This window comes from Eucyclogobius newberryi, unplaced genomic scaffold, assembly GCF_026437365.1.
Source record: "Eucyclogobius newberryi isolate DKJ021-1_F unplaced genomic scaffold, fEucNew1.0.hap1 SCAF_10, whole genome shotgun sequence".
In the NCBI taxonomy this organism is placed as follows: Eukaryota; Metazoa; Chordata; class Actinopteri; order Gobiiformes; family Gobiidae; genus Eucyclogobius; species Eucyclogobius newberryi.
This window is the reverse complement of record NW_027315724.1, coordinates 23,313,887-23,337,593: the sequence shown is the minus strand read 5'-3', so window position 1 is coordinate 23,337,593 and position 23,707 is coordinate 23,313,887. Positions and strand designations below refer to the sequence as shown.

Here is a 23,707-nt window from a genome sequence, read left to right as displayed (position 1 = left end):
CGTTTCCTCACTTGTATTATGTACACTGAACTAAATCGTAAATATTGCATCTTCTGTGGGTTGTGTGTGGCTAGCTAACATTACATGTTTATCTTTATTTATAGTATGTATTGTGTGTGTGGAGCCTAAAAGAAGACGATGCATAGTCGTCTTATGATTGACAGACCTCGGAACAACGTAAATGTTGCATCGTTACATTGAAGACGTGGGAGAGATTGTGAAGCTCTCTTTACTCGCGTTAACTCCCTCCAACTCTCATCGGACACACGTAGCTTTTAGCACACAACCAAGCGGCCATATGTCAAGTCATGTCGAGGCAAAGCCGACGGTTCAAGCCTCTGCAGCCGGGCAGCAGCAGTGCCTCTGTCCCCGGCTGTGACCGCGTGTTGATGCCCCCGGTTCGCCTGCTCGTATTGGGGCTCCTCGGGGTCCTGGTGCTGGCCATGGTGCTGGGGCTGTACTTATCCAACTCCATCAATGACAACTCCACAAACCGCTTTCCAGAGACAGACTGGACAAAAGACAGAGTAAGTTCATAAACATGTATTTTCTTTCAATTCTGTTAAACTCGTTGTCTTTATCTGATCAGAAGTTGAACAGCTGTTACTTCTCACACAGTGTGATTTCACTATTGAGTTATCCTTACAATTACCAGCATGTGTGCCTAGTGATCCAGTTGATTTATTATGTATATTTTTCTACAGTTGACTCATAAGCCTAGTAAGTGCTCCACTGCTCAGATTCGGCACTTGGCCTCTCAAGTCAATGGAAACCGTTTATGGGAGACCCATTTGAGAGCCATTCTCATAGAGAGACTTCCTGGAACACCAGGCAGCCTGGTGGTGCAGCAGGTGCCTGCACATTTTACTATATTCTTTAAAGAAGTATTGCTTGCATTAACTACATTCAATGATTTCTTTCCAGCATATCACCTCCACACTGTCTTCACAGTCTGCAGGCTGGAGTATTGAATTAGACTCCTTCCAGTCTCCAACTCCACATGGTACGGTGACCTTCACGAACATTGTGGCCACACTGGACCCGTTGGCACCTCGCAGACTACTCCTTGCCTGCCACTATGACTCTAAATTCCTTCCCTCAGACCCACGAGCCCCTAAAAGGGTGTTTCTGGGTGCCAGTGATTCAGCAGTGCCTTGTGCCATGATCTTGGAGCTTGCAACTATGTTAGATGCACAGCTTAAAACATTTAAACTCCAGGTGTGTGCACACTTTCTCAGTTTTCTTGAAATTGTTGGGCCCATTCAACAGTATAAGATGACTGGAGAAAATGCATTTATTTTTATCCAGGTTACGCTTATTTATCTGCGATGCTGTTCTTGAACTCGCAAACGTTGATAGCTGTCTGCTTTTCTTCCCACAGAAACTCCCAGTAACTCTACAGCTGGTTTTTTTTGATGGTGAAGAATCATTTGAAGAATGGACTGATAGTGATTCGCTCTACGGCTCTCGGCACTTGGCTGAACTCATGGCCTCCACAGCTCACCCGCACAGCTCTGCACACACCACACTGCTTCAGGCTGTGGTAAGGAATATTACTTTCATCCAGATGCAAATAATGACTGATCATACTTTCTGTTTTGAAACATTAAAGGTTTTGGTCTCTGCATTTTTGCCAGCATTATTCTGTGTATTGAGCATTTGTCAAAGAAAATAAAAGAATGAGCAAGTGTGTGTAAACTGTAATCTAAACATAGATTACATACATAGATTGTATGTGGTTTATGCAGAACAAAATAAATGTCCCTTCCAAGTATTGCAAGGTTACATGATTTCAGGCCTACTTACTGCCTGTACTGCCTTACCAGTTAAAAGGGTTAGTTACTGCTATAAAAAATATGGGCCCACCCGTGTGCCAGCCACTATATCACACACCAAAACCACTGTCAAATTAAGTGGGGAAAAAAATACAAAAATAAAATACAGTAGAAATATGAAAATGAGTATGTGAAAACAAATGGGCAAATGGCTTTGACAAACGGTATATACAGTACTTTAACTTATTGTACTCTATTCTGTTCTTAGGATCTTCTTGTGCTTCTGGATCTGCTTGGGGGCTCCAATCCCCTCATTGTAAATCACTTTGATAACACTGCACGTTGGTTTGATCGTCTTATTACAGCTGGTAAATATTGGGCTTCAGAACGTCTTAGACATAATTTTTTATACTAATGGTTGACTCTTTTAAAGAAAAGAGACTCCATCGACAGGGTCTACTGGCTTTACATCCTTCTGAACAAGCTTACTTCAGGAAAGATGTGTATTTGGGGCCTGTTCAAGATGATCATATTCCTTTCCTTCACAGAGGTTGGCTGTAGTGTTAATGTCAAATTATCAACATGATTCTTTTCAGGCCTCTGATGTATTCAGTATATTCTTTTGTACTCAGGGGTTCCTGTGCTACATGTCATTACCACTCCTTTCCCTCAGTTTTGGCATACACTGGATGATACAGAGGAGAATATGCATCGTCCGACTGTGGAAAACCTAACAAAGATTCTGGCCGTCTTCCTGGCAGAATACTTGGGTTTGTAGGAATCCAAAACCAAAGTCTATGGACAGTTTTTTTTGTCGGCTTGAAATAAAATATGACTTAACTATTTCAAGCCATTATTCACCCGCTTTATGCCCCATCCTACATTAAATTATGCATTAAAGAAATTTGAAAAAAAAAGTTTGTTTGATTCTTTCAAAAATGTAAATCCTTGTTTAAATAAAGTATTTAGTGCTCTCTGCAGGTAGAAATGCTGAGCGTTGCCAGTAATAGAAAAAATCCTAGTCAACAAGAGGGCTAATTAAGCTTTTTCACATCAAAATACTAACTCACTGTATACATGGATATATATGGATATACAAAGTTTACACACCTCTGCAAAAAGCCATGTTTTATCATATAAATTAATGAGACCAAGATGAATAATTTCAAAACTTTTCCCACCATTTAATTGTGACCTGTATGATTCAGTTGAAAACAAGAAAATAATTCTTAGGGGAGGGGGAAGTAAAAATAAAAAAACTTAACTAATGTGGTTGCATAAGTGTGAACATCCTTAAACTAATACTTTGTTGAAGCACTTTTGATGTAATTACTGCACTCAGTCTTTTTGGAGTCTATGGCACATCTTGACTTCTGTCACATTGTGAGGGCTTCTCCTGTGCACAGCCCTCTTCAGATCATCCCACACATTTTCAATTGGATTCAGGTCTGGGCCATTCCAAAACTCTTCTGGTGACACCATTCTTTTGTTGATTAGGATCCATGCTTTGGGTTGTTGTCGTGCTAAAATTTCAAGTTCCTCCTAATATTTCTAGCAGAAGCCTGAAGGTTTTGTGTTAGGTATTTGGAAATGTTTCTGCTACACAGCCAGTACTTGCCAGAAATTCCTGCAGTTTATTTTTTTTTTGCTGTAGTCCTCAGCAGCTTCCTTGGCCTTTTTCCTTCTCGTCTTTTCATACATTTTGGAGGGCTGTCCGGTTGTCCAGTTCTTTGTAATGTCACTGTTATGCCACATTTTCTCCAGTTGATGACTGTTTTCCATGGTATATCCCAAGTCTCCGGTCTGACACCTTTTTACAATGAGATCCCTCTGATGCGTTGGAAGCTCTCTGTGGACCATGGCTTAGGCTCTAAGATGCGACTGAAATAATGTCAGGAAAAGCTAAACTAAAACTGCTGAACTTTATTAGGGGTTAAATTATGGCAGGAATGTATTTTTCAACGGAATCATACAGGTTATAGGTCACATTACAGGTGGCTAAAGTTCTGAAATGTTATATATTGGTCTAATGTTTTTACACCACAAAATATGCCATTTTAACAGAGGTGTGTAGACTTTTAATATCCACTGTAGAGGTTTTTTATTTTTATTTCTCTATACAAAATATTTATTCCATACAATAGGTTTGGTGTATGTAGTTTATTATTACAATATGTAATATAAAAAAAAAATTTGAATTTGAATGAAATAAAAATGTATATATAAAACAAAGCATTTCAAACTATCAAAACATTATCTTTGGTTTTGACATGAAAAAACAAGCTAAAATGCATAACATGTATTCCTTTGGCAAGAAATGTAAATTACATAACATCCAGGGCACCTAGCACGTAATTCACAGTACACAAGATACATTTCCCTTTATGTGTAACGAAGTGGAAAACTAACCAATTCACACTGACCATGATGATGCAGACCTTCTCATTTGACAGTAAGACGATAATTGATGCTTCAAAACATAAAAAAGTACATAAAATACACAAATACAAAAAAATCTTGTAAAATATATATACACAGTAACATAAATGTGTTATTTTTGTACCATTATTGGTCAGATATGAAATGGTGTTGTCATATTAAAATTTCGAAATTGATTTCAATATTGAGGAAAAAAGGCTCAATATCAATTTAGATACCACAATAGTTAGAAAAAAACACTTTGTTAGACAATAGTGTATTTTATATTACCACGTGGTCTTATACTACGATTGATGTAGATCAAGACCAAACAAAAACTATAAAGAAAAAGTAATTGTTGTGATTTTATCCAAGTTTTAGTATTAATTAGTATATGGGTTTCAGTACAACCCTGATATAAACTGTCCCAGCACACGGTCATGTTGGACGAGGAGTGGGGAATATGGATAGCAATACCAAAGGTGTCTTCGACAAGGCTTTGAACACCTGAAATATAACTACATCTACTCATCTTAAATAGTAGTGATAGTAGTGTACTGTAGTGACAGCAATTTAAATGGATGTACAGTGAGGGTTAAAAGGTCCAGAACAGATACAGTACTTAACATAAAAATAGCAATGTTAACATCTTCCCCTAAAGACAGGCAAGTTTGGATTGGTGGAAAAAAAAAAAAATTGGCTTTGGCAAAGAAAAAAGTTAAATGTAGAAACACAGTATAAACTCTGCCCTTTTTAACCAAATAAAGTATAGTGTTAACACTATAAATGCAATGTGCAAAATATACAAACAAGGTAAAAGGGTACATCTATAAATGTCGGGCTATAATAGGTTTATATTAGAGGTTTAAAAACCTATAATAAAACATAAGGCACTTGTGAGAATTGCCAAACAAACAATGACAACATGACTGCAAACTCAAAAGATCAAATTGTAACGCACCATTGTGTTTCCTAAAAGGTTTATCATGAAAGACTATTTAAGTCCTTATATCCTATGTGGTACCAAAACATTGTATTTAGTTTACAAAAAATAGCAATGTGGTCTAAATATAGCTAACCCACATAACATAAATCATGCAGGTTTGGAACAAATAAAATAAAATCTCTCCCGAATTTGACATCAAAATGGTTAATACAGACAAAAATGCATAACTGTACATTTTAATTTATTGGCCATCACACATTTAACCGTAGAAAAATTAAAAGTGCCAATGTTCTGAGGGAGCAGTGCATTATAATGCTACATACACAGCTTGTCCCAAAAAAAAGGTTGCCACAGAAAAAGTGTCTCACTCTCTAATATTTTGTTGGAGCTTTGATAACAGCACACATTCACTGTGGCCTTGCTCATCAATGTCACAAGATGAAGTTCATTCCATTGTTTAATATAGTTTCATCAAGATAATGTATTGATGATGTGAGAGAGTGACCACTGCACAAAGCCTTCTCCAGCTCACCCCAAAGAGCCTCACTGGGGTTCAGATCTGTAGATTAGTTTCTGCTTCCGTTTTCCACCCATGCAGCAATTATCCAGTAGGAGGCTCGTACCTTTGTTGAATCCAAGTGGCGACTTCTCCTTTGGACAGGCAGTGTACAGTCTATTGGTGCCATTACCAGAAAGGTTCTACAGACCCAAATCATCATCTACAGGCACAGATTGTAGTTGTGTAAGAATCTTTGACTCGCCTTCAATGTCCTCTGAGCTACTGAGTGGTGACCTGGCATTCATATCCTGCTCAGGAGAAGAGCTTCCCAGAAGCAGGGATTCACCTCCAGGGAGGCCTGCTAACAAAGATGACTCTACATGGAGATCGCTTTTGCCACGAACATCAAACAACTGAGACAGATTTGATGATGGGCTCCAGGCAGAATGAGTCAGTTGTGCATTCGATGTCAATCCACAATATGTGGGACTAAGGGTCAGCATGCTCTCTGGAGTGAGGGGGTTTTGGGGCATGGAGGAAAGCGGGTGGTCTAATGTCATAGTAGAGTGGATTGGAGTCGGGCTTATGGTCTCTGCAGCGCTGTATAGTGGAGTGGAAGTGACTAAATTTAAGGCAGATGTTGTAAAACTGCTGGTTAAACTTGGTATACTTAAAGGCTGTGGAGTAACTGGAAGGCTAATCCCATTAGAGGACACAGGGGAAACCTCCGGCTTTGAAGACAAACCTGTAAATTGAATTCCTGCTGGGATTGTCAATATTAGCTTGCCTTGCTGGACACTTAAGAATGGACCTCCACTGAGAAGCAGGTTGCCTACAAGAGAAATATACATTTATCAATCAATACATCAATAATACAATAGTTTAAACATTTAGACTACCTGTTGGATTTGCAGGGAGTTGAACGAGCCCAGAGTTTAACAGTTGCATGCTGGGAGCCACACTGGCTGGAGATGCAGTCTGAATAGGGCCGATAGTGTTGATCCTTAGTGGACCCTGTCCAAGGCCAGGAGCAGCAGGGCCAGATGCCAGAATCTGAACAGGCGGTCCAGCAGAAGGCACAGTCAGTGATGGGGTGGCAGGCACCACTTGTGGAAATGAGATTGTGTTAGATGTTTGGATGGATGACACTGGAACCAGCTGTGGCAGTGAAGAAATGGAAAGGAGTTGAGGAACTTGTATTTTCCCAATTGCAGAAATGGGACCATTCTTGTCTAACAGTTGACTTGTTAATTGCTGATTTGTTGCATGTTGTGAAATGGACACTGTGGTTATAGCAACTTCAGGCAGCGTTGATGTTGCTTCATGCTGATGTAGTCTGGTGTCTGCAGTTATTGTGCTTTGCAACCGTGAAAGTGGTGAAACAGGGACCAACTGAGGGCACTGGGACCCATGAGCAGCTGAAGAGTGTTGGATCAGTTGAGAGACAGGTATGCCTTGAATAGAAGGAACTACCTGAGGGAGAGAGAGGGCCTGAGCGTTGGAAGGAGTGGATGAAACAACAGAGTTGGAGGTGGTTGCCGGGGAGTTTGTAGTTGCAAAGACAACAAAGTTGCCCGCCTGATTGCAGAGAGATGAGGAAATGACTGTTCTTGCAGATGCTATAGATGCTGGAAGATTCATCAACTCCTGGTGTTTGGCGGTTTGGGTAAACAATAACTTTGGCACGCTGTTCACTGCAGTTGAAAAAGGTGTAGATGGTAAAAAAGTTGAAGATTCAGTACAGTGACGTAGTACATTAGGTTTGGTTTGACTTTCTTTAGGAACGCTGATGAAGTCCAAAGTACAGTCTCTGTTAGTCTTAATTGGCATAGAAATAACTGATGGTGGGTTTGAGGCATGAGTTGTATTTGAGCTAATAATGACTGGCTTGTTGTCTACAATGGGAGCCTCCTGTTCTGCTACTCTTAGTGTATGCTGTGGTTTTGTCATTACCTGAGAACCATTTAATATCAAAGAAGAGTTGCCTGCAACAGGACTTAGTGTTACAGTTTGACAGTCCCCGAGGTTTAAGCCATTAATGAGGACTCCGCCTCCAGCACCAGAAATGAGGGAATTGCCATTTAGTAGTATAGGCTGAGGAGCTGTGAGAAACCCACTGGATCCATTCAGAATGAGCTGTCCCGTGTCACCAGAAACGGCAGAAAATGAGATTATAGACGAAGGTTCTTCTAACCGCTCTGGGACATCGTCCATGGCACTTGCTTCATCCTCTGTGCTGTGGTTCCCGTCAGACTCACTAAGGGAAAAGGATAATAATCGAGCATTATTATTACTACAAAAAGGTTTTATTTATATAGATTAGAGACATATCATTAGCAGAAGTTCAAAATTTAAGATAACGTCACTTCACTTCGTCAAGCATTTCACACAGCTCACTCAGTTTTGACACTTTTGTTCATATCAAATAGAACAATTCAATGGACAGTTCATTTTGCAATCTCAGTTTGTGCAAAACCCCAGTTCAGCCAGGCCCAGACATAATTGACTGAAACTGCATTCAGTTTTAAATGGGTGCAAAGACAATTCACTTCCATAAGTGTCATTATTTTACATATAACTGTCATTATTTTACACATGTCAAATGAGCGTTTGCTCCTATACCGCATTCCCAATGGCAACAATGAAAACAGGCCTGTGACGGGTGGGAAGGGTCTCACATTTGCAGTTTTGCTAATCCTATTGAATTATGAAGCCAGTGAGAATGCTTTCAATAGTGCCCTTGTAAAATGTAGTGAGAAGAGCAGTCCTTCCTCCTTCAGGTTCTGAAGAGGACAGAGACGCTTTGTGTTTTTAAAAAGATGCACCATGTTACATTTTGAAGGGTTCCACCACCTGTTGTCTCCATGGAGATGTTATTACTTAGTCTGGAATGTTGGACCCCCCACCCCCCGGAAAAGTGACACAGTCCACCTTTAACCCCCGTAGAGGTGTCGGGTCATCTGCGGTGAGCGCCCAGGAAATGACCCATCACTTTTCACTTTTCTGGATGCTGGTTTGGAGCTCACATTTCACAACAGAACAACATGCTACTGCAGACCTGTGTGTGGCACCGGCACGCGGTTACTCACATTACTTACCTCCCACTGATGATGATCTTTTTCTAGTAGCCTTCTCTTTAGAAAGGCATTACACACTGGAATATAAACACCGCATTGTCCTACCTTTTGCTGTGGGTCCCGGACGGGGTCCTGTCCCTCTGTCTGCGGTTTTTGAACCAGTTGCTCACTTGTTTGAGAGATAAACCCGTGACTTTGGCCAGGTTTTTCTTCTCGTCCGGACTCGGATACCTGTTGCTTTTGTAGCATTCTTTGAGTGCATTGCGGGACTTCTCCTTGAGAAGGTACACGGTCTCCTCTCCGTCCCAGATTGTCTTGGGTAAGGGAAACTTTTTCCTGAGGCGGTACTTATCCACAGCACCAAGACTGCGGCCCCGGGACCGTTCTGCTTCTTTATAGCGAGCCTTTAGGTACAGGTCCTGCAGGAACCCATGGTTAGACGGGTGGAAGTCATGGCTCTCCAGAATAGAGTAAAGCTCCTTGAACTCTTCGCGGTGGAACGCCACCAGCGCGTGGGCCTTGAGGAGGGTCTCATTGCCACGTAGCAGCTCAGACGAAGTGTGTATTGTAGAGAGAAATCTCCACAGGCGATCCACATTACCCGCCTGCAGAAGGGCCTCGCACAGGCACGATACTTGGTCAGTGGAAAAGCTCAGCTCCGATTGGAGTAAACTTTGTTTTTCTGATGCTACGGACAGGCTTATATCTTCCTCTTCTTTGACATGTGGATCCGTGTTTTCGCCTTTTGTCTTTTCTGATTGTTCTACAGAGTCCGAAGACAAGGAAGCCATTTTACTTTTAACTTTTTCCCTGCAGTAGTTCCTCCGCCTCTCTCCCCTCCCTCGCCCTGGCTGCCACAGGACCAAGTACCACACCATCATGGGTCTAGTGGGATCACTCCTAATAGATCCAGATCACACCCCGCTACATGGATTTATATTCAGATTTTTATTTCTAACGACTACTTGCAATAAATGTCAATGCATCAGCCTATGTAAATACCTCCACGGTGGAAGGGTTTAAATAAAGGTGAAACAAGATAGAAATAATGAATTCATAACTGCAAAAACAAACATCCCGAGAAAATAAACCCAATACACACACGAGCACACTGGCAGTGATCATTTTAAGCCCAGATAGTAATCCTAGTGCTCTCAGATTACATTTTGTGTATACATTATGATTAGTTTAAACATGTGCCAGTCACAAAATGTGTCCGCCCATCTTCTTCAACACGCGCATGTGATTAGTTGAAGCAACACAACAACAACAACGAAACTGTGCCAAAACGCCATTTACTTTAGAAAAAATCAACAACAACAACATGGGGACAGAGAAAAAGTCTAAAGATTAAAATCTAATTTCCAAAGTCTAAAAAATAAAGTCTAATTTCCAAAGAATAAAGTATAAAAAATAAAGTCTAGAATAAAGTATAAAAAATAACGTCTCGAAGGAATAAAGTGTAATACGCACAACTACCGTAGGTGGCGGTAATGTGACACTTGGATACCAATAGCAATAAAAAACAAAGAAGAAGAAAAGGCGGAAGTAGAAACTGCTTAAACGCCTGTGGTTTCAATACGAGCATCATTCGTTTCCAGTTGTTGCTGTCATATCCCTTTCCACATTGGACTCACGTTGGATTTGTTGAAGTCACGTAGGAATAAAACGATCACTAGAGGCAAACAGTTGTAAGTTATTACGGCAACAGCCCAACATCACTGATGCTACACCCGGCCCGGCTTTTAAACGAGCTAACGTCACTATTTTACTGCAAGCTAAACCATTGGCATATCAATTCAATCGCGCTCTGACATCTCCAAACGTATTTAACTGAAGAGCGTGGCTGGTGTTTTAAGTTTCGTCATGACACGCTTGAAATAAACATGTTTTTGTCTCTTTCAGACATCGGGCTCTTCTTGCACCGTCGCGATGGACAGTGGCGTGGCCGTTATTACCGACCCCATCGTAAATGTGCGACTCACGAGCACCGTGTCGTCTTTTGAGTCGAACGGGAGATTTAAAAGAAGCCTAACTATAGCAGAATTAAAGGTAGCACGCTATATACATCATTGCTATTTGTCACTGTGTTTGTTTTAACGGTGCATGTTTTTGTTTTGTCAGGGAAAGCTGGAGATGATTGTGGGCGCGTCTGCCTCTTGCATGACGCTGGAGTTGTTCAGTGTTGGTGACGAGTTCCTGCAGAAACTCGATGATAATGAAGCTTTGCTGGGTTCTTTTCCTGTGGACGATGACTGCAGGATACATGTAAGCATTGCCATCGGACCACTTGATAATTACAGTTTAATAATACCCTATTTTGGCTCCCAACACACACTGATTTAATACACTGCTCAGTTCTGTCAAATGTAATCTTAATCACAACACATTGACCGTGTGAGGGTGAAAAAGGTTTAGAAAATCAGATACCGTACATTGGAAGTACAAAGTAATACCTTAACATTACATGGAATAACAATTAATCACAATCAATCTATTTAGTAATGGAATAATACACTGGTCTGTACTTGGGCTCCAAAAGTAGAGGTTTTATGACTCAGACAATGCAGTAATTATTACATGGAAATAAATGTCGTCTTTTTGTATATATTCCACCAGAATGTCCTCGTGCGGATTCACTTTGACTTAATTTTAATCTTATCTAGTAAAAAATAAGTTAATATTCACGGGTCTTTTGCATTCTAAACAACTAAGCAGTTAAACAAAAGAATAACTGCTAGATTAGTTGATGGTCAAAATAATCGTTAATAGCATTTTTAATAATTTTTCTGTCATAATCTCTAATTTTCTCTTAATTGGTTTGTACACAGGTTATTGATAAAACTGGAGGACTCCTGGGAGAGTTTAGTGATATTTCCAAAGTAGAAAAGTTTGAACTTCCAGAGGAAGACTATGACAAACGAACAGGTAGGCTTGATCTTAATGAGATGCGTAACTACACTGCATGTCCAAAAAAAAGTCAGCGCCTGGATTCAACTAAGCAAATAGGTACAAGTCTCCTAGTCTCCCAGTAAATGTCCATCTGAACCCCATTCATACATGCTTCAGTCCCAGAACACTGCCAGGTTCGCTCTGTTCACACTTAACCTGGCTTTGGTGAAGGAAAATGGAACTTAACTGCATGGCGTAACCTGGGAAACCAAGCTTGTAACCAAAGAAACGAACTGTGCTTCTGGCAATTCTCTGGCTTTATTCACCAGGGGGCGTGAAGGTGTTCCCTGCATTAGTCCTGGTGATTTACTAGATCAAAAATGCAGGGAATTCAGTTCTGGCTTCATTCACACATGACCCTGCTCTGGCAAAAGGTAAATTCCCAGGTGAGGCTGCCCATGTGAATAGGGATTTGGATAATTGCTGCATGGGTGATTGTCTTTCAACTAGCAACATATCTGTTGGTGGCTTCTCATTTCTGAAACAATCATGTGGAAAGACAAATCCCCTGGTCATGGAAAATAATGTCAGTGTTTGAGAAGGGTCAAATCATTGGCGTAAAGCAGAGAAAACATCTAAGGAGAAGCAGAAACTACTCTACTACAGATCTGAACCCCAATGAGAGTGTTTGGGACGAGCTGGAGAAGGCTTTTATCTCCCTTCATCCATATGAGACCTTAAAGAAAAAAAATCAAACAATGGAATGAAATTAATCGTTTGTGCTGCCCGGTGGTTGAGCAACACATATACCAGGCTCCATGTGCAGCCGGCCGCAGTGCCGTGATTTTGAATCCCGGCTCTGACAATTTACTGTATGTCCTCCCTTCTCTCATCCCCGTTTCAGGCTCAGCTATCCTGTCTAATGAAGCCAAAAAATATACCGGTATTAATATTTTGACATTGTAGAAGCAGAAACAATGGCACAGTGAATGCCTGTAATCAAAATATTCAAGCTGTGATGCATTTTTTAGACAAGCAGTGTATATCAATATCATATAATAGTCAATCAGGAATGTTTCTTTGATTAAATGCATCAAAACATCTAAGATTCTCTTTAGACACAGCAAGGTCTTTTATGAAGAAACAACGTTTCGGGCGCTACAACGAAGAAGAAATGGCCCTAAAGAAAGCTGAACTTGCTGCTCTGGAAGAGCAACAAAAAGCTGCAGCACAGGCTATTAGCGTTGGCAGTCGGTGTGAAGTGCGGGTCCCTGGGCAGCCCACCAAGGTTGGCTCAGTCATGTTTGTTGGTAAGTGTGTTTGACACAGCACTTTTAGGACCAAAACTTTTTTCTGTAGATATAGATAGATTTTTTACCTATGCAGTGACTTTTAATACCCATTTATGCCCATTTATACCAATACAGGATTTTAGGGGTGGTTTTAATTGGGTTGATTAAGATAAAGTTGAATACTTTCTGTAGTAATCTCACATAACAAAATGTAACCTGTTTGGGCTGGCCATATCAGAAAATGATTGTCTGAAAGTGGATATTTGGTCAAGCATAATAAATCATAACATGGGTCTCTTTGATTACAGGCATGACAGATTTCAAGCCTGGCCACTGGGTGGGTGTGAAGTATGATGAACCCTTGGGGAAAAATAATGGAAGGTAGAGTAGCACTGTCATTATATTCATCTTAAATGTATTCAGCAGATGAGTCAATGTTGAAATAATTGTTGGTGGGTTTTTTTTTCAGTGTTGATGGAAAACAATACTTTGAATGTCCAAATAAATACGGTGCATTTGTAAAGCCATCAAATGTGACTGTGGGAGACTTTCCTGAAGAAGATTATGATTTGGATGAAATGTAACACTGTCAGCTCGGAGAGCTGACTCAACTGTATGAACAAAATGTATGTCACGAATAACCACATCAGTGAATATAAAATCAACACATCAGTGTAAACCCTCATTTGTTTCATTGTAGAAAAGGATTCAGTTGTAACTGTCTGGACTCAGTTTTTCTAAAAACTATCTATCTAGCTTGCTATCTACATATTGTAAACTGACTTCCGTTCCCTCCTCGGTGAGTACCTGATTAGCATCAGAATGCCCTGAGGTGTCTCCCACTCCATGGCTTCAGCACACTGTTATACATGACCGGAAGGTTAAATCTTAAGCCTACATTTCGGTTTTAAAGAGGGGTTCTCTTTGAACTGAAGAATGAAGCCTAAAAGGTAAAGTCTATAAAAATAAAGTCTGGTGGTAATGTAACAATTGGATACCAGCTGCCATGAAACACTAGAAGAAGATGGGTTCTCTTTTTTTTAAGAGATTTTCTCCTTAACTCCTCTTTCAAATCATCTTTTCTCCCTGCTTAAAATATCCTCACTTTCTTCAATAGTGTTTTTTGTCTTAAAGATGAAGATGCCCGGCTCAATTCGCAATTTGAGAATGACTTGAGAGTCAAAACGTTTTGTTTTTCGAAAAACAGGTCAGGCAACTACAACTGAATCTTTTTTTTTTAATCAACACGTTTTCTTGGAATTAAAATTCTGTCTGTTTTTCCTTTGGCTCGTTTTACTTTGTGACAGTTTCACGTCATACAGAGACTACATTAGAATTATGTTTACAACGTGGCCAAGTTATGTTCTTTTATAAACTGCCTTTCAGCACTGTCTACTCATATCATGTGGGTTTTACTTTTAATGCTTTGTTCTATGCGAGTTATACAATGCTTCACCCTCAATAAAAAGTTAAACGTGAGTTGTATTTATGTGTTTGTTTTTTGGATGGAGATGCTCAAAAAGAATCTCCATAGAAATTAACGACATGATAAAGCGCGTCATGCTTACGTGCGCCTCACGCGCTCCTCTCGCAAAGTCTCGCGTGATTTCCCTGGCTGTGCGCACAGGGACGAGGAAAGATGGCGACGCAGGAGACAGAGCCCACCAAGGCTGCTGCCGTGACCAACGGCGAGGTAATGTCAACGATTATCCTGTGACTACACGCACTTACACAGCCGCAGCAAACATTTCCACATTATAGCGTGAGGGAATTGTCTGTAGACGAGGAGGAACATGCGGGTTCTCGAGGTTGTTAGGGCTTCTTCACCACGACCCGCTGCTTCCCTCACGGTCTGTGGACTGAGACTTACTGAGACTTACTGAGACCAGCGAGGCAATGAATCGTCAACTAAAAGGGTGTAAAATGCCCCTGCTTCTTTAACTTCATCTGGTCTCTATAGTTTTTGCTTGGTGTTTTGATAATACCGGGTGAATTTGTGCCGGTTCTCAGTGAGCCACCAGGCCTAAAGCTAAAATCAGGCCAGCACCAAGCTGTGTCATTCTGAAGCTTTTATGTTTACGTTCATTATGGTTTGTCGGCTTTGATGTCTTTTGAACACTTATTATATTATGTAGTATTATTATTTATTTTACATTTTATTATAACCATTCCATTAGCTTGAGCTGTCCACCTCTACGCATTTACACAATGTTGGACATTTCAGTGGTTTTGATGAAATGTAAACCTGTTTTGCCTGACATTCAGCCACTAGCTGTAACTGCAGCCTGGATAAATGTCAGTATAATATAATAGTAATAGTCTTTTCTTATGCTTAAAACAAAACATTTACAGCTAACCTACAAAAGCTACAAACTGAGTTGGAGTTAATTGTTAATCTCTGTTTAGTGATATAAACCGTAAATCATTATCCTGACTGGAAAAGTGTCACCTACAGTAGAGGCCCTGTATCATTTTATTATGCTCATTCAAACATTTAACAACATTACAACGAAATATCCAAGGGTTTGTGACCTTGTAAAAGAATGCCACTGCAACCACAGTGTAAACTGAAACACAGTATAGCCTTGGTTGTGATGTCATTGTTTCTGAGGCCCTGTGTTGGTGACAACAGAGGACATGAGCTGTTTAGATAGTGGCGAGCCCCATGACTTGGCTCATGCTTCCTCATTGTGTTATCAGAATAGAAATGAGCTCTGTTTGTGCAGATGGTCAGAACCGAGACACATTATTCATATTTAACAAATACTTGAAGCAACACTAACTTTCTGGAGGTGGCAAAAAGTTCAGACTTTTCTTTAAAAAAAATAAAAAATAAACCCCTCATTTGATTTTCTCAATCTGGTTAAAACATGCCCTTTGTCAGTGCTCTAAGTGGACAAAAATATGTACCGTACTCTGATGTCCATTATTATCAAATTAGTTAAAATTACAATTTTTCTTTAATTCAAACATATTACCGGTAATGCAATTTAAGGTTTACATGGGCTGAATAATCTCCCCTCTACTGTATTTAAAGTTGTGACTTCATTCTGGGGCCTATCTACAGTTTGGGGAGCCCTGCCCTAAACCTCTGCACTCTTCACAATGACACACACAGCATCCCAGGACAAACAAGGGCACATCTACTATATCTACTATCCAAACTACACTTCTGTGGTGGAACACAATGAGGAAAAGTAGTACTTTTTACTGTAAAATTAAATCATACCCACCTTATATTAATGTTCCAAATCTTATTAAAGGTTTGGAGGCATAGAAACTATGTCAAATGCAACATTTCGAATCATTCACTTTGTCATTTGACAAATTCGACACAGGCAGGATGTTTTGTGGTCCTTTTGATCTGTTTTAAGTTTCAAAACGCGGCCCTCGATGAAAATAGTTTGGACACCTCTGTTTTGGTCAGAATAATATTTGCCCTGACAAAGGGCACTGCTGAGCTTGTGTAATCTATACGGTGAAATAAAAGCTTTCCCTAAGCAGTGAGCAAAAATAACAGTTGAGGTATTTCTTGTCTTTTTTTAATTAATGATAAATAACTCCCACAAGACTCCGATTAAAAAAAAAAAACAACGATTGTTTTATCCACAGTTTTGTCAAACTTCTTACTGGAGTAATCAAATAAAGCTATTCTCTAGACTACTACGGGAAGAAAACCATTTGGCTCTGTATTTTGCGCTGTCTCACCTGAGCTGTTTCCTTTTGTGTGTTCCATAAACGCCCCCAAAGCACTATCTCTCTTAAAATGTCAGTAACTTAGAGTAGGCAAAAGACTACAAATGAATTCCACCAATAAAATGTATGTAATCAAATTAATTTAGCTTATTTAAACAACTAAATTATGTATATGTGAAACATAAAATTACATATTTATAACAAAATATTCACACTGTGGATTTCTATGCAAACTTATACATAAACTAAACTTGGCTCTCACATTTTATTGTACTCAAGTTTTAGCTCCTGCTTTGCATCAGCTCAGCTTAAACAGATTAATACATCTCTTCTGAACCTCAGCTCACACTGTTAAGGCCAAGTCTTATTTCATAACAAGCAAGGAGTTTGATCAATCAATTTATTTGTGTGTTTTTTGTAATTAAATGCACCTTTTTATTTAGTTAATGAAGCTGTCACACTTTACATCCAGTATTTATTTGACCACAAGATGGCGTAGTGGGGCTGAATGAGTTTTCACTGCGCTGTTTCGACACACGTAGTGATTATGAATAAACACTCTTATTCAAGAGTCAGTTGTAAAGTTTCTAACAATAGCAGCTTACCTTAGCTTGTGCAGATAAAAGATCCATAGTTTCCATCTAATCTTGCGCCACTAACATGAATGTTAAATAAACTGTGTGTGATTAAGATTAGTGCATAAATACTGCAGGTTTGCTCAGTCTTCAGTTTTTTCACTTTGAGTGAGACGTCACATATTTATGAGGGCGCGAGAGCACCGTCTGGTTGCGCAAGTATAAAACGAGACAAAATGAAACGTGCCAGTTAAGTACTTGACAAAAAGAGGAACAGTTTTTCTACAAAATTTTATGTCCCAAAAAATGTGTTTCTACCTTTTTCCCATAAGGGTTTCAGTGCAGTAAAAACAAGCTTTTATTTCAATTACGCACGCAGAGCGAACCAAGTCATTATCGAACCTGTCTTAACTTTACGACTTACATTTCTCGCTTTTATTATAGGTCAGTACAAATGGCTCTGCAACAACAGATGGCCAGGCTGTGCAAGCAGCTGACAATGCACTGGACCCGCAGCAACAGCCGCCACAGCAACCACCAAACGCATGGCAAGTCATAAAAGGAGTCCTCTTTAGGTGAGACGCGCCTTACACATGCAACACTTCATTGACATAATAAAAGCGTGATTATTTTGGAGTTGGTCCGAAATGTCCACGTGTACTTTCCTAGAATATGAACACAAATGTCAGTCGTGGCGGTATCTGACTGTATTCTGTATTGTTAAAGCAGAACTCGATGGCAAGAGATGATCGAGAGATGATGTGCACTGTCTACAACTAAAAATAAAGCTTTTCTAAACCAAGACAGAACCAAGACAGAACCAAGACAGAACCAAGACAGAACCAAGACAGAACCAAGACAGAACCAAGACAGAACCAAGACAGAACCAAGACAGAACCAGGCCCTTCACATTGGAGATGCACACAGAAACAAAACAATTTCTTTCTGTCTTTTGGTCTGTATTTGATCCGTCGCGCTCTCATGGACGTGTTCCTTCTCCTCTCTTCCTCCTCTCCTCCTCTTCCTTCTCCTCTCCTCCTCCTCTTCCTTCTCCTCTCCTGGCAAGAGAAGATCGCTGTGCACTGTCTACAGCTAATAATAAAGCGTTTTTTTTTATCGTAAATGGACATCGTTTGCGCTCTTCTCCCGCAGCAGCAGACCCATTGCCAATATATTACAGCGCCATCATAAGGCTACGGTACACGTTATTGTCTCTGTAGGAAAATGTGTCCTCTGCGTTTGACCCATCCTTCAGTGTCCCGGGGGCAACCTGTCAGGAGCAGTGCCCAGGGACCCATCTGCGGATGTTGTGACGGTCTCGGTCAGGCCTTCGCTGGAGGATGTTACCTGTGGTGCATGTTTTGGGTTGATTGGGGAGAACAAACCCTGCACACCTCTCCTCTCCCCCTGGTCTGTGCCTGTGGCCTGGTCTAAAATGATGACCGTTTGTAGCCCGTCTCTCTCTGCCCGTCCTTGACTTGTCAATTGGACCGCCACATCCTCGTCTTGCCTCCTCAGGTGTCCGCTGTTATAATAAAATAGACTCTTTGGTTTAGTGAATAGTCATTGTTTACGTTTGCCCCTCAAATGTCCCTGATTTCCCGCTTTGTGCACTATTGTGGATCAAACCATTATCACACGGAGCGGGGGGCGTCTGAAACGACTGACCGGTCAGCGCTGAGAGAGGGATGAGGGAGTGAGCGAGACATGACCTCTTGTACTCAGAAATATACCGGTAGAGATTGGAGGAGATTCTCCCGGGTGCTCAGGCCCCCCAGCACCCATGGGATCTGCGCCTATGGTTGGGACCGCTCTGTTGTGTAAAAATGGGTGCCTGTGATAATAAATACTTGCTAAAAGATTTTGTGAGCGCAGTTTGAACATTGTGTAATGCAGCATTTAATGGTCAGTAACGATTGACAGTTCTAGGAAGATGAATAGTACTACTGCATACAAGTACATGAAATACTTTAACGGTGAATTCAATTTTCAGCGTTAAATGGGCCATTACTCGTGCTCCAGTGCAGGCCGCGTTTATGACAACATATTTTCCTCCTCTAGAATCTTTATTATATGGGCCATTAGTAGTTGGTTTCGACGAGGTCCATCAACTCCTGACCCCAGCACTCCAGCCGGGGCCCCGAGAGTTCCCAGCAGAAACCTCTTTGCCAAGGACACTCTCATGGTAAGACCTTGTTAACGTGCACTTTAATGTATTCATAAGTGTAATGATAATGATGTGCTCTAATCGAAATGTCTCTTTCCACTCGGCTGCAGGACATGCACGTCTATATTTCCCCGGAGGAGGTTTTCACTGACTTCAACAACACGGATGCCCTGTTCTGGTTCCACAGGGATCTGGTCTACGGAGACTGGAACACGGGGGACGATGGAGATGGCTGCTATTATCACGATAAGGAGATGGACATCCCCGAGGTAAACGCCAAGACCCCGCCGTACCTCATGACATCACAGCCCCAGCATTGCATGTATTCTGTCTGATTTACTGACCTTTAGTGTATGTTTATTGCATAATCCTCCGCTGCACCTCGAGCCACAGGGGGCACAAATAAATCCACCAAATGATAGTGTCCATAAAGTCCGTGTTTAGACTCCTCTGAATCAGCATCACAGCGCCACACCTAGGCCTGATATATGTAGTGCAGTGGTTTCAGGGGTTCTGAGTGCACACATTTCCTGAACCAGTGCCATATTTACCTACCGTATTTTCCGGCGTATAAGTCGCGCCGGCGTATAAGTCGCGCCGGCGTATAAGTCGCGCCGGAGTATAAGTAAAAGTCGCCAAAACTATGAAAAAAGGTGCCACTTATTGTCCGGAAAATACGGTAATCGGTTGAGCAGTTTTGTTTTTGTGTAGCTCTACTGTTCTGAAGATGGTGATTTTGTCGTCCTCCTCTGACTTTCGTTTCTATGTGTTCAGACATTACAGAACAATGGCTCTCTTTACATACACGTATACTTCACTAAAAGCGGGTTCAGTCCAGACCCTAAACGCAAGGGACAGTATCGCAGACTAGCAACAGTTCACGCGTCAAGAAGTGAGTATTTCTAAACACGTACGCATTTTACACATCGTATTGAAATGAAGTGAATAAGGACTGCTTTTACTTTCAAATGTCTAAACTGCGTGTACTTTTGCAGTGCTAAACAAGTTCAAACGAAGGAAGTTTCTAAAGACAAAGAACTTGCTAACGGGGGAAACCGAGGCAGATCCTGAGATGATTAAGGTAATTTGTTCATACTTTTTCTAACCAACATTGTCATCACGTTGTGTTACGCATTCGTCAAAATGTATGTCATTTTTTTAAGATGTTTTTTTTTGTTTTTTAAGCGGGCAGAGAGCCATGGACCTGTAGAGATCATTTCCCATTGGCATCCCAACCTCACCATTAACATTGTTGATGACCACACCGCCTGGGTCAAAGGCTCCGTTCCACCGCCTTTAGATCAACGTAAGGACCGACACACAAACCAGAGACACACACGGCTCACATCCGCTCATGTCCACTCGTTTGTTCTGTTCTCAGATGTCAAGTTCGATGCAGTCAGCGGGGACTATTACCCTATCGTTTACTTCAATGACTACTGGAACCTGCAAAAGGACTACTACCCCATCAACGAGACCCTGCTGACGATCCCGCTTCGTCTCACCTTCTGCCCGCTCTCTCTGTGGAGGTGGCAGTTGTACGCAGCCCAAAATGCCCGCTCGCCCTGGAACTTCCTCCCCGATGACACGTACGAGCAGTCTGACGAAGATCAAGACTCTGTCAAGGTTTGATTAGGCCTTAGTTATTTTATTACCTGGTTTACGGATCCGCCGCACTTAGATTATTGATTTCTACAGTATAAATAAAATAAAATAAATTTATATATAAGTACCGCCGTCAACGCAAAATAGCTTTAAATGAAATATAAATGGCGGTATTAAGTCAAAAGATAAGAGCGCGTGAAGCAATTTTCGTCAAAATCCTGCTGGAGTCTGTGTGACGGAGCGGGTCTGTCCCTGCGCGCGGTCCCAGGAGAGCGTGTAAAGACGTGCGCGCCCGTTTCTGTGACTGAGATGCAGCGCTAACTCCTTTTTATATCGCAAATACACATTTTAAACCCGTTTACCACATTTTCTCTGTTTTGCTGTGACTAAGGCTTCACATTTAGAAGCCTCAATTCTACCAATGCAAAACACGCTAAATCTACTGTTACACTCACCTGCGCGCCGCGTCTCCCCCCATCCTCCTCCCGTGGTGCCTTTTTGGGAAAACCCGGAAGAAAAAATCTTTTGAAATTATATTTATATTTCGCCCGCCTGTTCAATATATTTCATTTAAAAATCCGTAAACCAAGTAATAAAATAACTGCGGCCTTAGTCGTCTTTGTTAAATTGAATACATAAGTTCAATTGAATGATTTGACTGTATATGATTTTTTTATATGAAGGTGGCGCTCCTGGAGACGAACCCGTATCTCCTTGGACTGACTATCGTGGTCTCAATTGTGCACAGCATTTTTGAGTTTTTAGCCTTTAAAAATGGTAAGCTCTTCAGGTCTGATCATTATCCTGGGCGGGGCTTGGTTGTAATACGTTTTGCTTTTTCAGATATCCAGTTTTGGAACAGTCGACAGTCCTTGGAAGGCTTGTCCGTGCGCTCCATCATCTTTGGGGTTTTCCAGTCGCTCGTGGTTCTGCTCTACATCTTGGACAACGAAACGAACTTTGTTGTTCAAGTGAGCGTCTTCATCGGCCTTCTGATTGACCTATGGAAAATTACCAAGGTCATGGACGTCAAAGTAAGTGGCATTTAAAATAATGAAGTATGTCAGTTATGTCTTTAATGCCAGTCATCCGTTATATCTAAAAAAAAAAACACCATTTCCTTACCAGTTGGACCGGGAAAACAAAATCGCTGGGCTGATTCCAAGATTGGTGTTTAACGACAAGTCGACATATGTTCAGTCCTCCACCAAGATCTATGATGATGTGAGTTTATAGGTCTTTTGTGTTTTCGTTTTTAAAAATCTTTATAATAATCATTGTTGTATTATTTTTCCTCAGATGGCGTTTAAATATCTGTCCTGGTTTCTTTATCCCCTGTTTGGCTGCTATGCCATCTACAGTTTATTGTATGTAGAGCACAAAGGCTGGTACTCCTGGGTTCTTAGTATGATGTATGGGTTCTTGTTAACTTTTGGTAAGTGCTGTTAATAGTTTTCTTTACAATAATATTCATTTATTCACATATTTGAAAATTAAATTCCCTCTGTTTAATGTGACTAAATGTACCTCATCAGCTCAAATACTGGCTCTTTTCCAGTCGCCTCTTGTAGAACGAGCTGCTATTAACTGACTTTGATGTCCTAGGTTTTATCACCATGACGCCACAGCTTTTCATCAACTACAAAATGAAGTCTGTGGCACACCTCCCATGGAGGATGCTCACATACAAAGCCCTCAACACCTTCATTGATGACCTGTTCGCCTTTGTCATCAAGATGCCCATGATGTACAGGATAGGATGCCTCAGAGACGGTACAAATCAACGTCTTACATTCTTTTGCCAGAAACTTAGGGGCTCCTTTGTCAGTTTTTAGCATATTAGAAAGTTGTGAGCCTTCACACAATATTGCAGCATATATATTATATCTAATATCGTATTGTGAGTTTTGCATATCGTTACATCCCTACTCAAAACCATGACCATCATAATGGGAAACATTAGCCAGATCGAAATCAACACATTTTACTTAATGTATTGTATTGTAAGCATAATGCACCTGCCATTGTTGACTTGTACAATGTATATTGACTGACTTGTTTGTCCTGCTGCAGATGTGGTGTTTTTCATTTACTTGTATCAGCGCTGGATCTATCGCGTGGATCCAAACAGAGTCAATGAGTTTGGCACCAGTGGAGTGGACCCGTCCCAGAACAACACTGCAGCAGGAGAGATAACATCCTCTGACGACACAGCAATCGCCAGCAAATCAGATGGAGAGAGAGAGATAACATCCTCTGACGACACAGCAATCGCCAGCAAATCAGATGGAGAGAGAGAGATAACATCCTCTGACGACACAGCAATCGCCAGCAAATCAGATGGAGAGAGAGAGATAACATCCTCTGACGACACAGCAATCGCCGACAAATCAGATGGAGAGAGAGAGATAACATCCTCTGACGACACAGCAATCGCCGACAAATCAGATGGAGAGAAGAAGAATGATTAAAGCATTACTACAACTTGATCTGCCTCCCGTGGTTGTGCTGGGAGTGAAGAGGACTCATACGAGGCAAGGAGGGAAGTGCAGATAGTGGTCAACTCCAATTTTTAAAAAGCAGTTCAACTGTTTCCAGTGGCTTCTGTGTTGATTCACAAAGAATCATAATCTGTGTAGACTCCATACTTTTTTTTTTTAATTCTGTTCTCATCCAGCCCTCTCTTTTTTGCAGTTCAAGTGAAGTAAAATATGATGTACTGTTGTTTGTATGATTTCAAGGGAGAAACGCAGCGTTGAGATATC

At 41.0% G+C, this 23,707-nt stretch overlaps 4 protein-coding genes across 5 annotated transcripts; 3 read left to right on the top strand and 1 right to left on the bottom strand.

Annotated features, from left to right (window-relative positions):
- The first annotated feature begins 57 nt into the window (after positions 1–57).
- qpctla (glutaminyl-peptide cyclotransferase-like a) lies at positions 58–2,592 on the top strand. 2 transcript variants are annotated; one of them, XM_072463746.1, is made up of 7 exons: positions 64–527; positions 705–851; positions 925–1,218; positions 1,382–1,543; positions 2,044–2,143; positions 2,209–2,325; positions 2,408–2,592. In XM_072463746.1, the coding sequence occupies exons 1-7, from the start codon at positions 309–311 to the stop codon at positions 2,551–2,553; spliced, it is 1,185 nt and encodes a 394-aa protein (XP_072319847.1). In that variant the 5' UTR covers positions 64–308; the 3' UTR covers positions 2,554–2,592. The 2 variants fall into 2 exon arrangements, with proteins under 2 accessions (XP_072319857.1, XP_072319847.1); XM_072463756.1 differs by lacking the exons at positions 2,209–2,325; positions 2,408–2,592 and having other exon boundaries at positions 58–527; positions 1,382–1,687.
- A 2,439-nt stretch (positions 2,593–5,031) lies between these two features.
- Positions 5,032–9,586, bottom strand: six5 (SIX homeobox 5). The gene is made up of 3 exons (XM_072463729.1): positions 8,821–9,586; positions 6,538–7,895; positions 5,032–6,470 (listed from the first exon to the last, which is right to left on the bottom strand). Exons 1-3 carry the CDS (start codon positions 9,504–9,506, stop codon positions 5,839–5,841), a joined length of 2,676 nt encoding a protein of 891 aa, XP_072319830.1. The 5' UTR covers positions 9,507–9,586; the 3' UTR covers positions 5,032–5,838.
- Positions 9,587–10,389: 803 nt separating this feature from the next.
- On the top strand, positions 10,390–13,530 carry tbcb (tubulin folding cofactor B). Its single transcript, XM_072458381.1, has 7 exons — positions 10,390–10,406; positions 10,621–10,767; positions 10,840–10,983; positions 11,547–11,643; positions 12,726–12,917; positions 13,208–13,280; positions 13,369–13,530. The coding sequence occupies exons 2-7, from the start codon at positions 10,648–10,650 to the stop codon at positions 13,481–13,483; spliced, it is 741 nt and encodes a 246-aa protein (XP_072314482.1). The 5' UTR covers positions 10,390–10,406; positions 10,621–10,647; the 3' UTR covers positions 13,484–13,530.
- Positions 13,531–14,499: 969 nt separating this feature from the next.
- clptm1 (CLPTM1 regulator of GABA type A receptor forward trafficking) lies at positions 14,500–23,698 on the top strand. The gene is made up of 14 exons (XM_072463716.1): positions 14,500–14,592; positions 17,615–17,745; positions 19,232–19,355; positions 19,448–19,606; positions 20,112–20,229; positions 20,333–20,418; positions 20,523–20,643; positions 20,719–20,963; positions 21,626–21,719; positions 21,786–21,976; positions 22,071–22,166; positions 22,242–22,377; positions 22,548–22,715; positions 23,016–23,698. The coding sequence occupies exons 1-14, from the start codon at positions 14,539–14,541 to the stop codon at positions 23,411–23,413; spliced, it is 2,121 nt and encodes a 706-aa protein (XP_072319817.1). The 5' UTR covers positions 14,500–14,538; the 3' UTR covers positions 23,414–23,698.
- Positions 23,699–23,707: the final 9 nt, after the last annotated feature.

What these genes read in the sequence shown, in the direction of transcription:
- clptm1 (XM_072463716.1), top strand. Translation starts at nt 14,539, where the DNA reads ATGGCGACGCAGGAGACAGAGCCCACCAAGGCTGCTGCCGTGACCAAC. An exon ending in ATAAAAGGAGTCCTCTTTAG is followed by an intron (nt 17,746 to 19,231) that starts GTGAGACGCGCC and finishes TTCCTCCTCTAG; the next exon opens with AATCTTTATTATATGGGCCA. An exon ending in CAGATCCTGAGATGATTAAG is followed by an intron (nt 20,419 to 20,522) that starts GTAATTTGTTCA and finishes TTGTTTTTTAAG; the next exon opens with CGGGCAGAGAGCCATGGACC.
- tbcb (XM_072458381.1), top strand. Translation starts at nt 10,648, where the DNA reads ATGGACAGTGGCGTGGCCGTTATTACCGACCCCATCGTAAATGTGCGA. An exon ending in TAACTATAGCAGAATTAAAG is followed by an intron (nt 10,768 to 10,839) that starts GTAGCACGCTAT and finishes TTGTTTTGTCAG; the next exon opens with GGAAAGCTGGAGATGATTGT. An exon ending in TGGCTCAGTCATGTTTGTTG is followed by an intron (nt 12,918 to 13,207) that starts GTAAGTGTGTTT and finishes CTTTGATTACAG; the next exon opens with GCATGACAGATTTCAAGCCT.
- qpctla (XM_072463746.1), top strand. Translation starts at nt 309, where the DNA reads ATGTCGAGGCAAAGCCGACGGTTCAAGCCTCTGCAGCCGGGCAGCAGC. An exon ending in TTAAAACATTTAAACTCCAG is followed by an intron (nt 1,219 to 1,381) that starts GTGTGTGCACAC and finishes TTCTTCCCACAG; the next exon opens with AAACTCCCAGTAACTCTACA. An exon ending in TGATCGTCTTATTACAGCTG is followed by an intron (nt 2,144 to 2,208) that starts GTAAATATTGGG and finishes ACTCTTTTAAAG; the next exon opens with AAAAGAGACTCCATCGACAG.
- six5 (XM_072463729.1), bottom strand. Translation starts at nt 9,506, where the DNA reads ATGGCTTCCTTGTCTTCGGACTCTGTAGAACAATCAGAAAAGACAAAA. An exon ending in TCCGGGACCCACAGCAAAAG is followed by an intron (nt 7,896 to 8,820) that starts GTAGGACAATGC and finishes CTTTTCCCTTAG; the next exon opens with TGAGTCTGACGGGAACCACA. An exon ending in ACTCCCTGCAAATCCAACAG is followed by an intron (nt 6,471 to 6,537) that starts GTAGTCTAAATG and finishes TTTCTCTTGTAG; the next exon opens with GCAACCTGCTTCTCAGTGGA.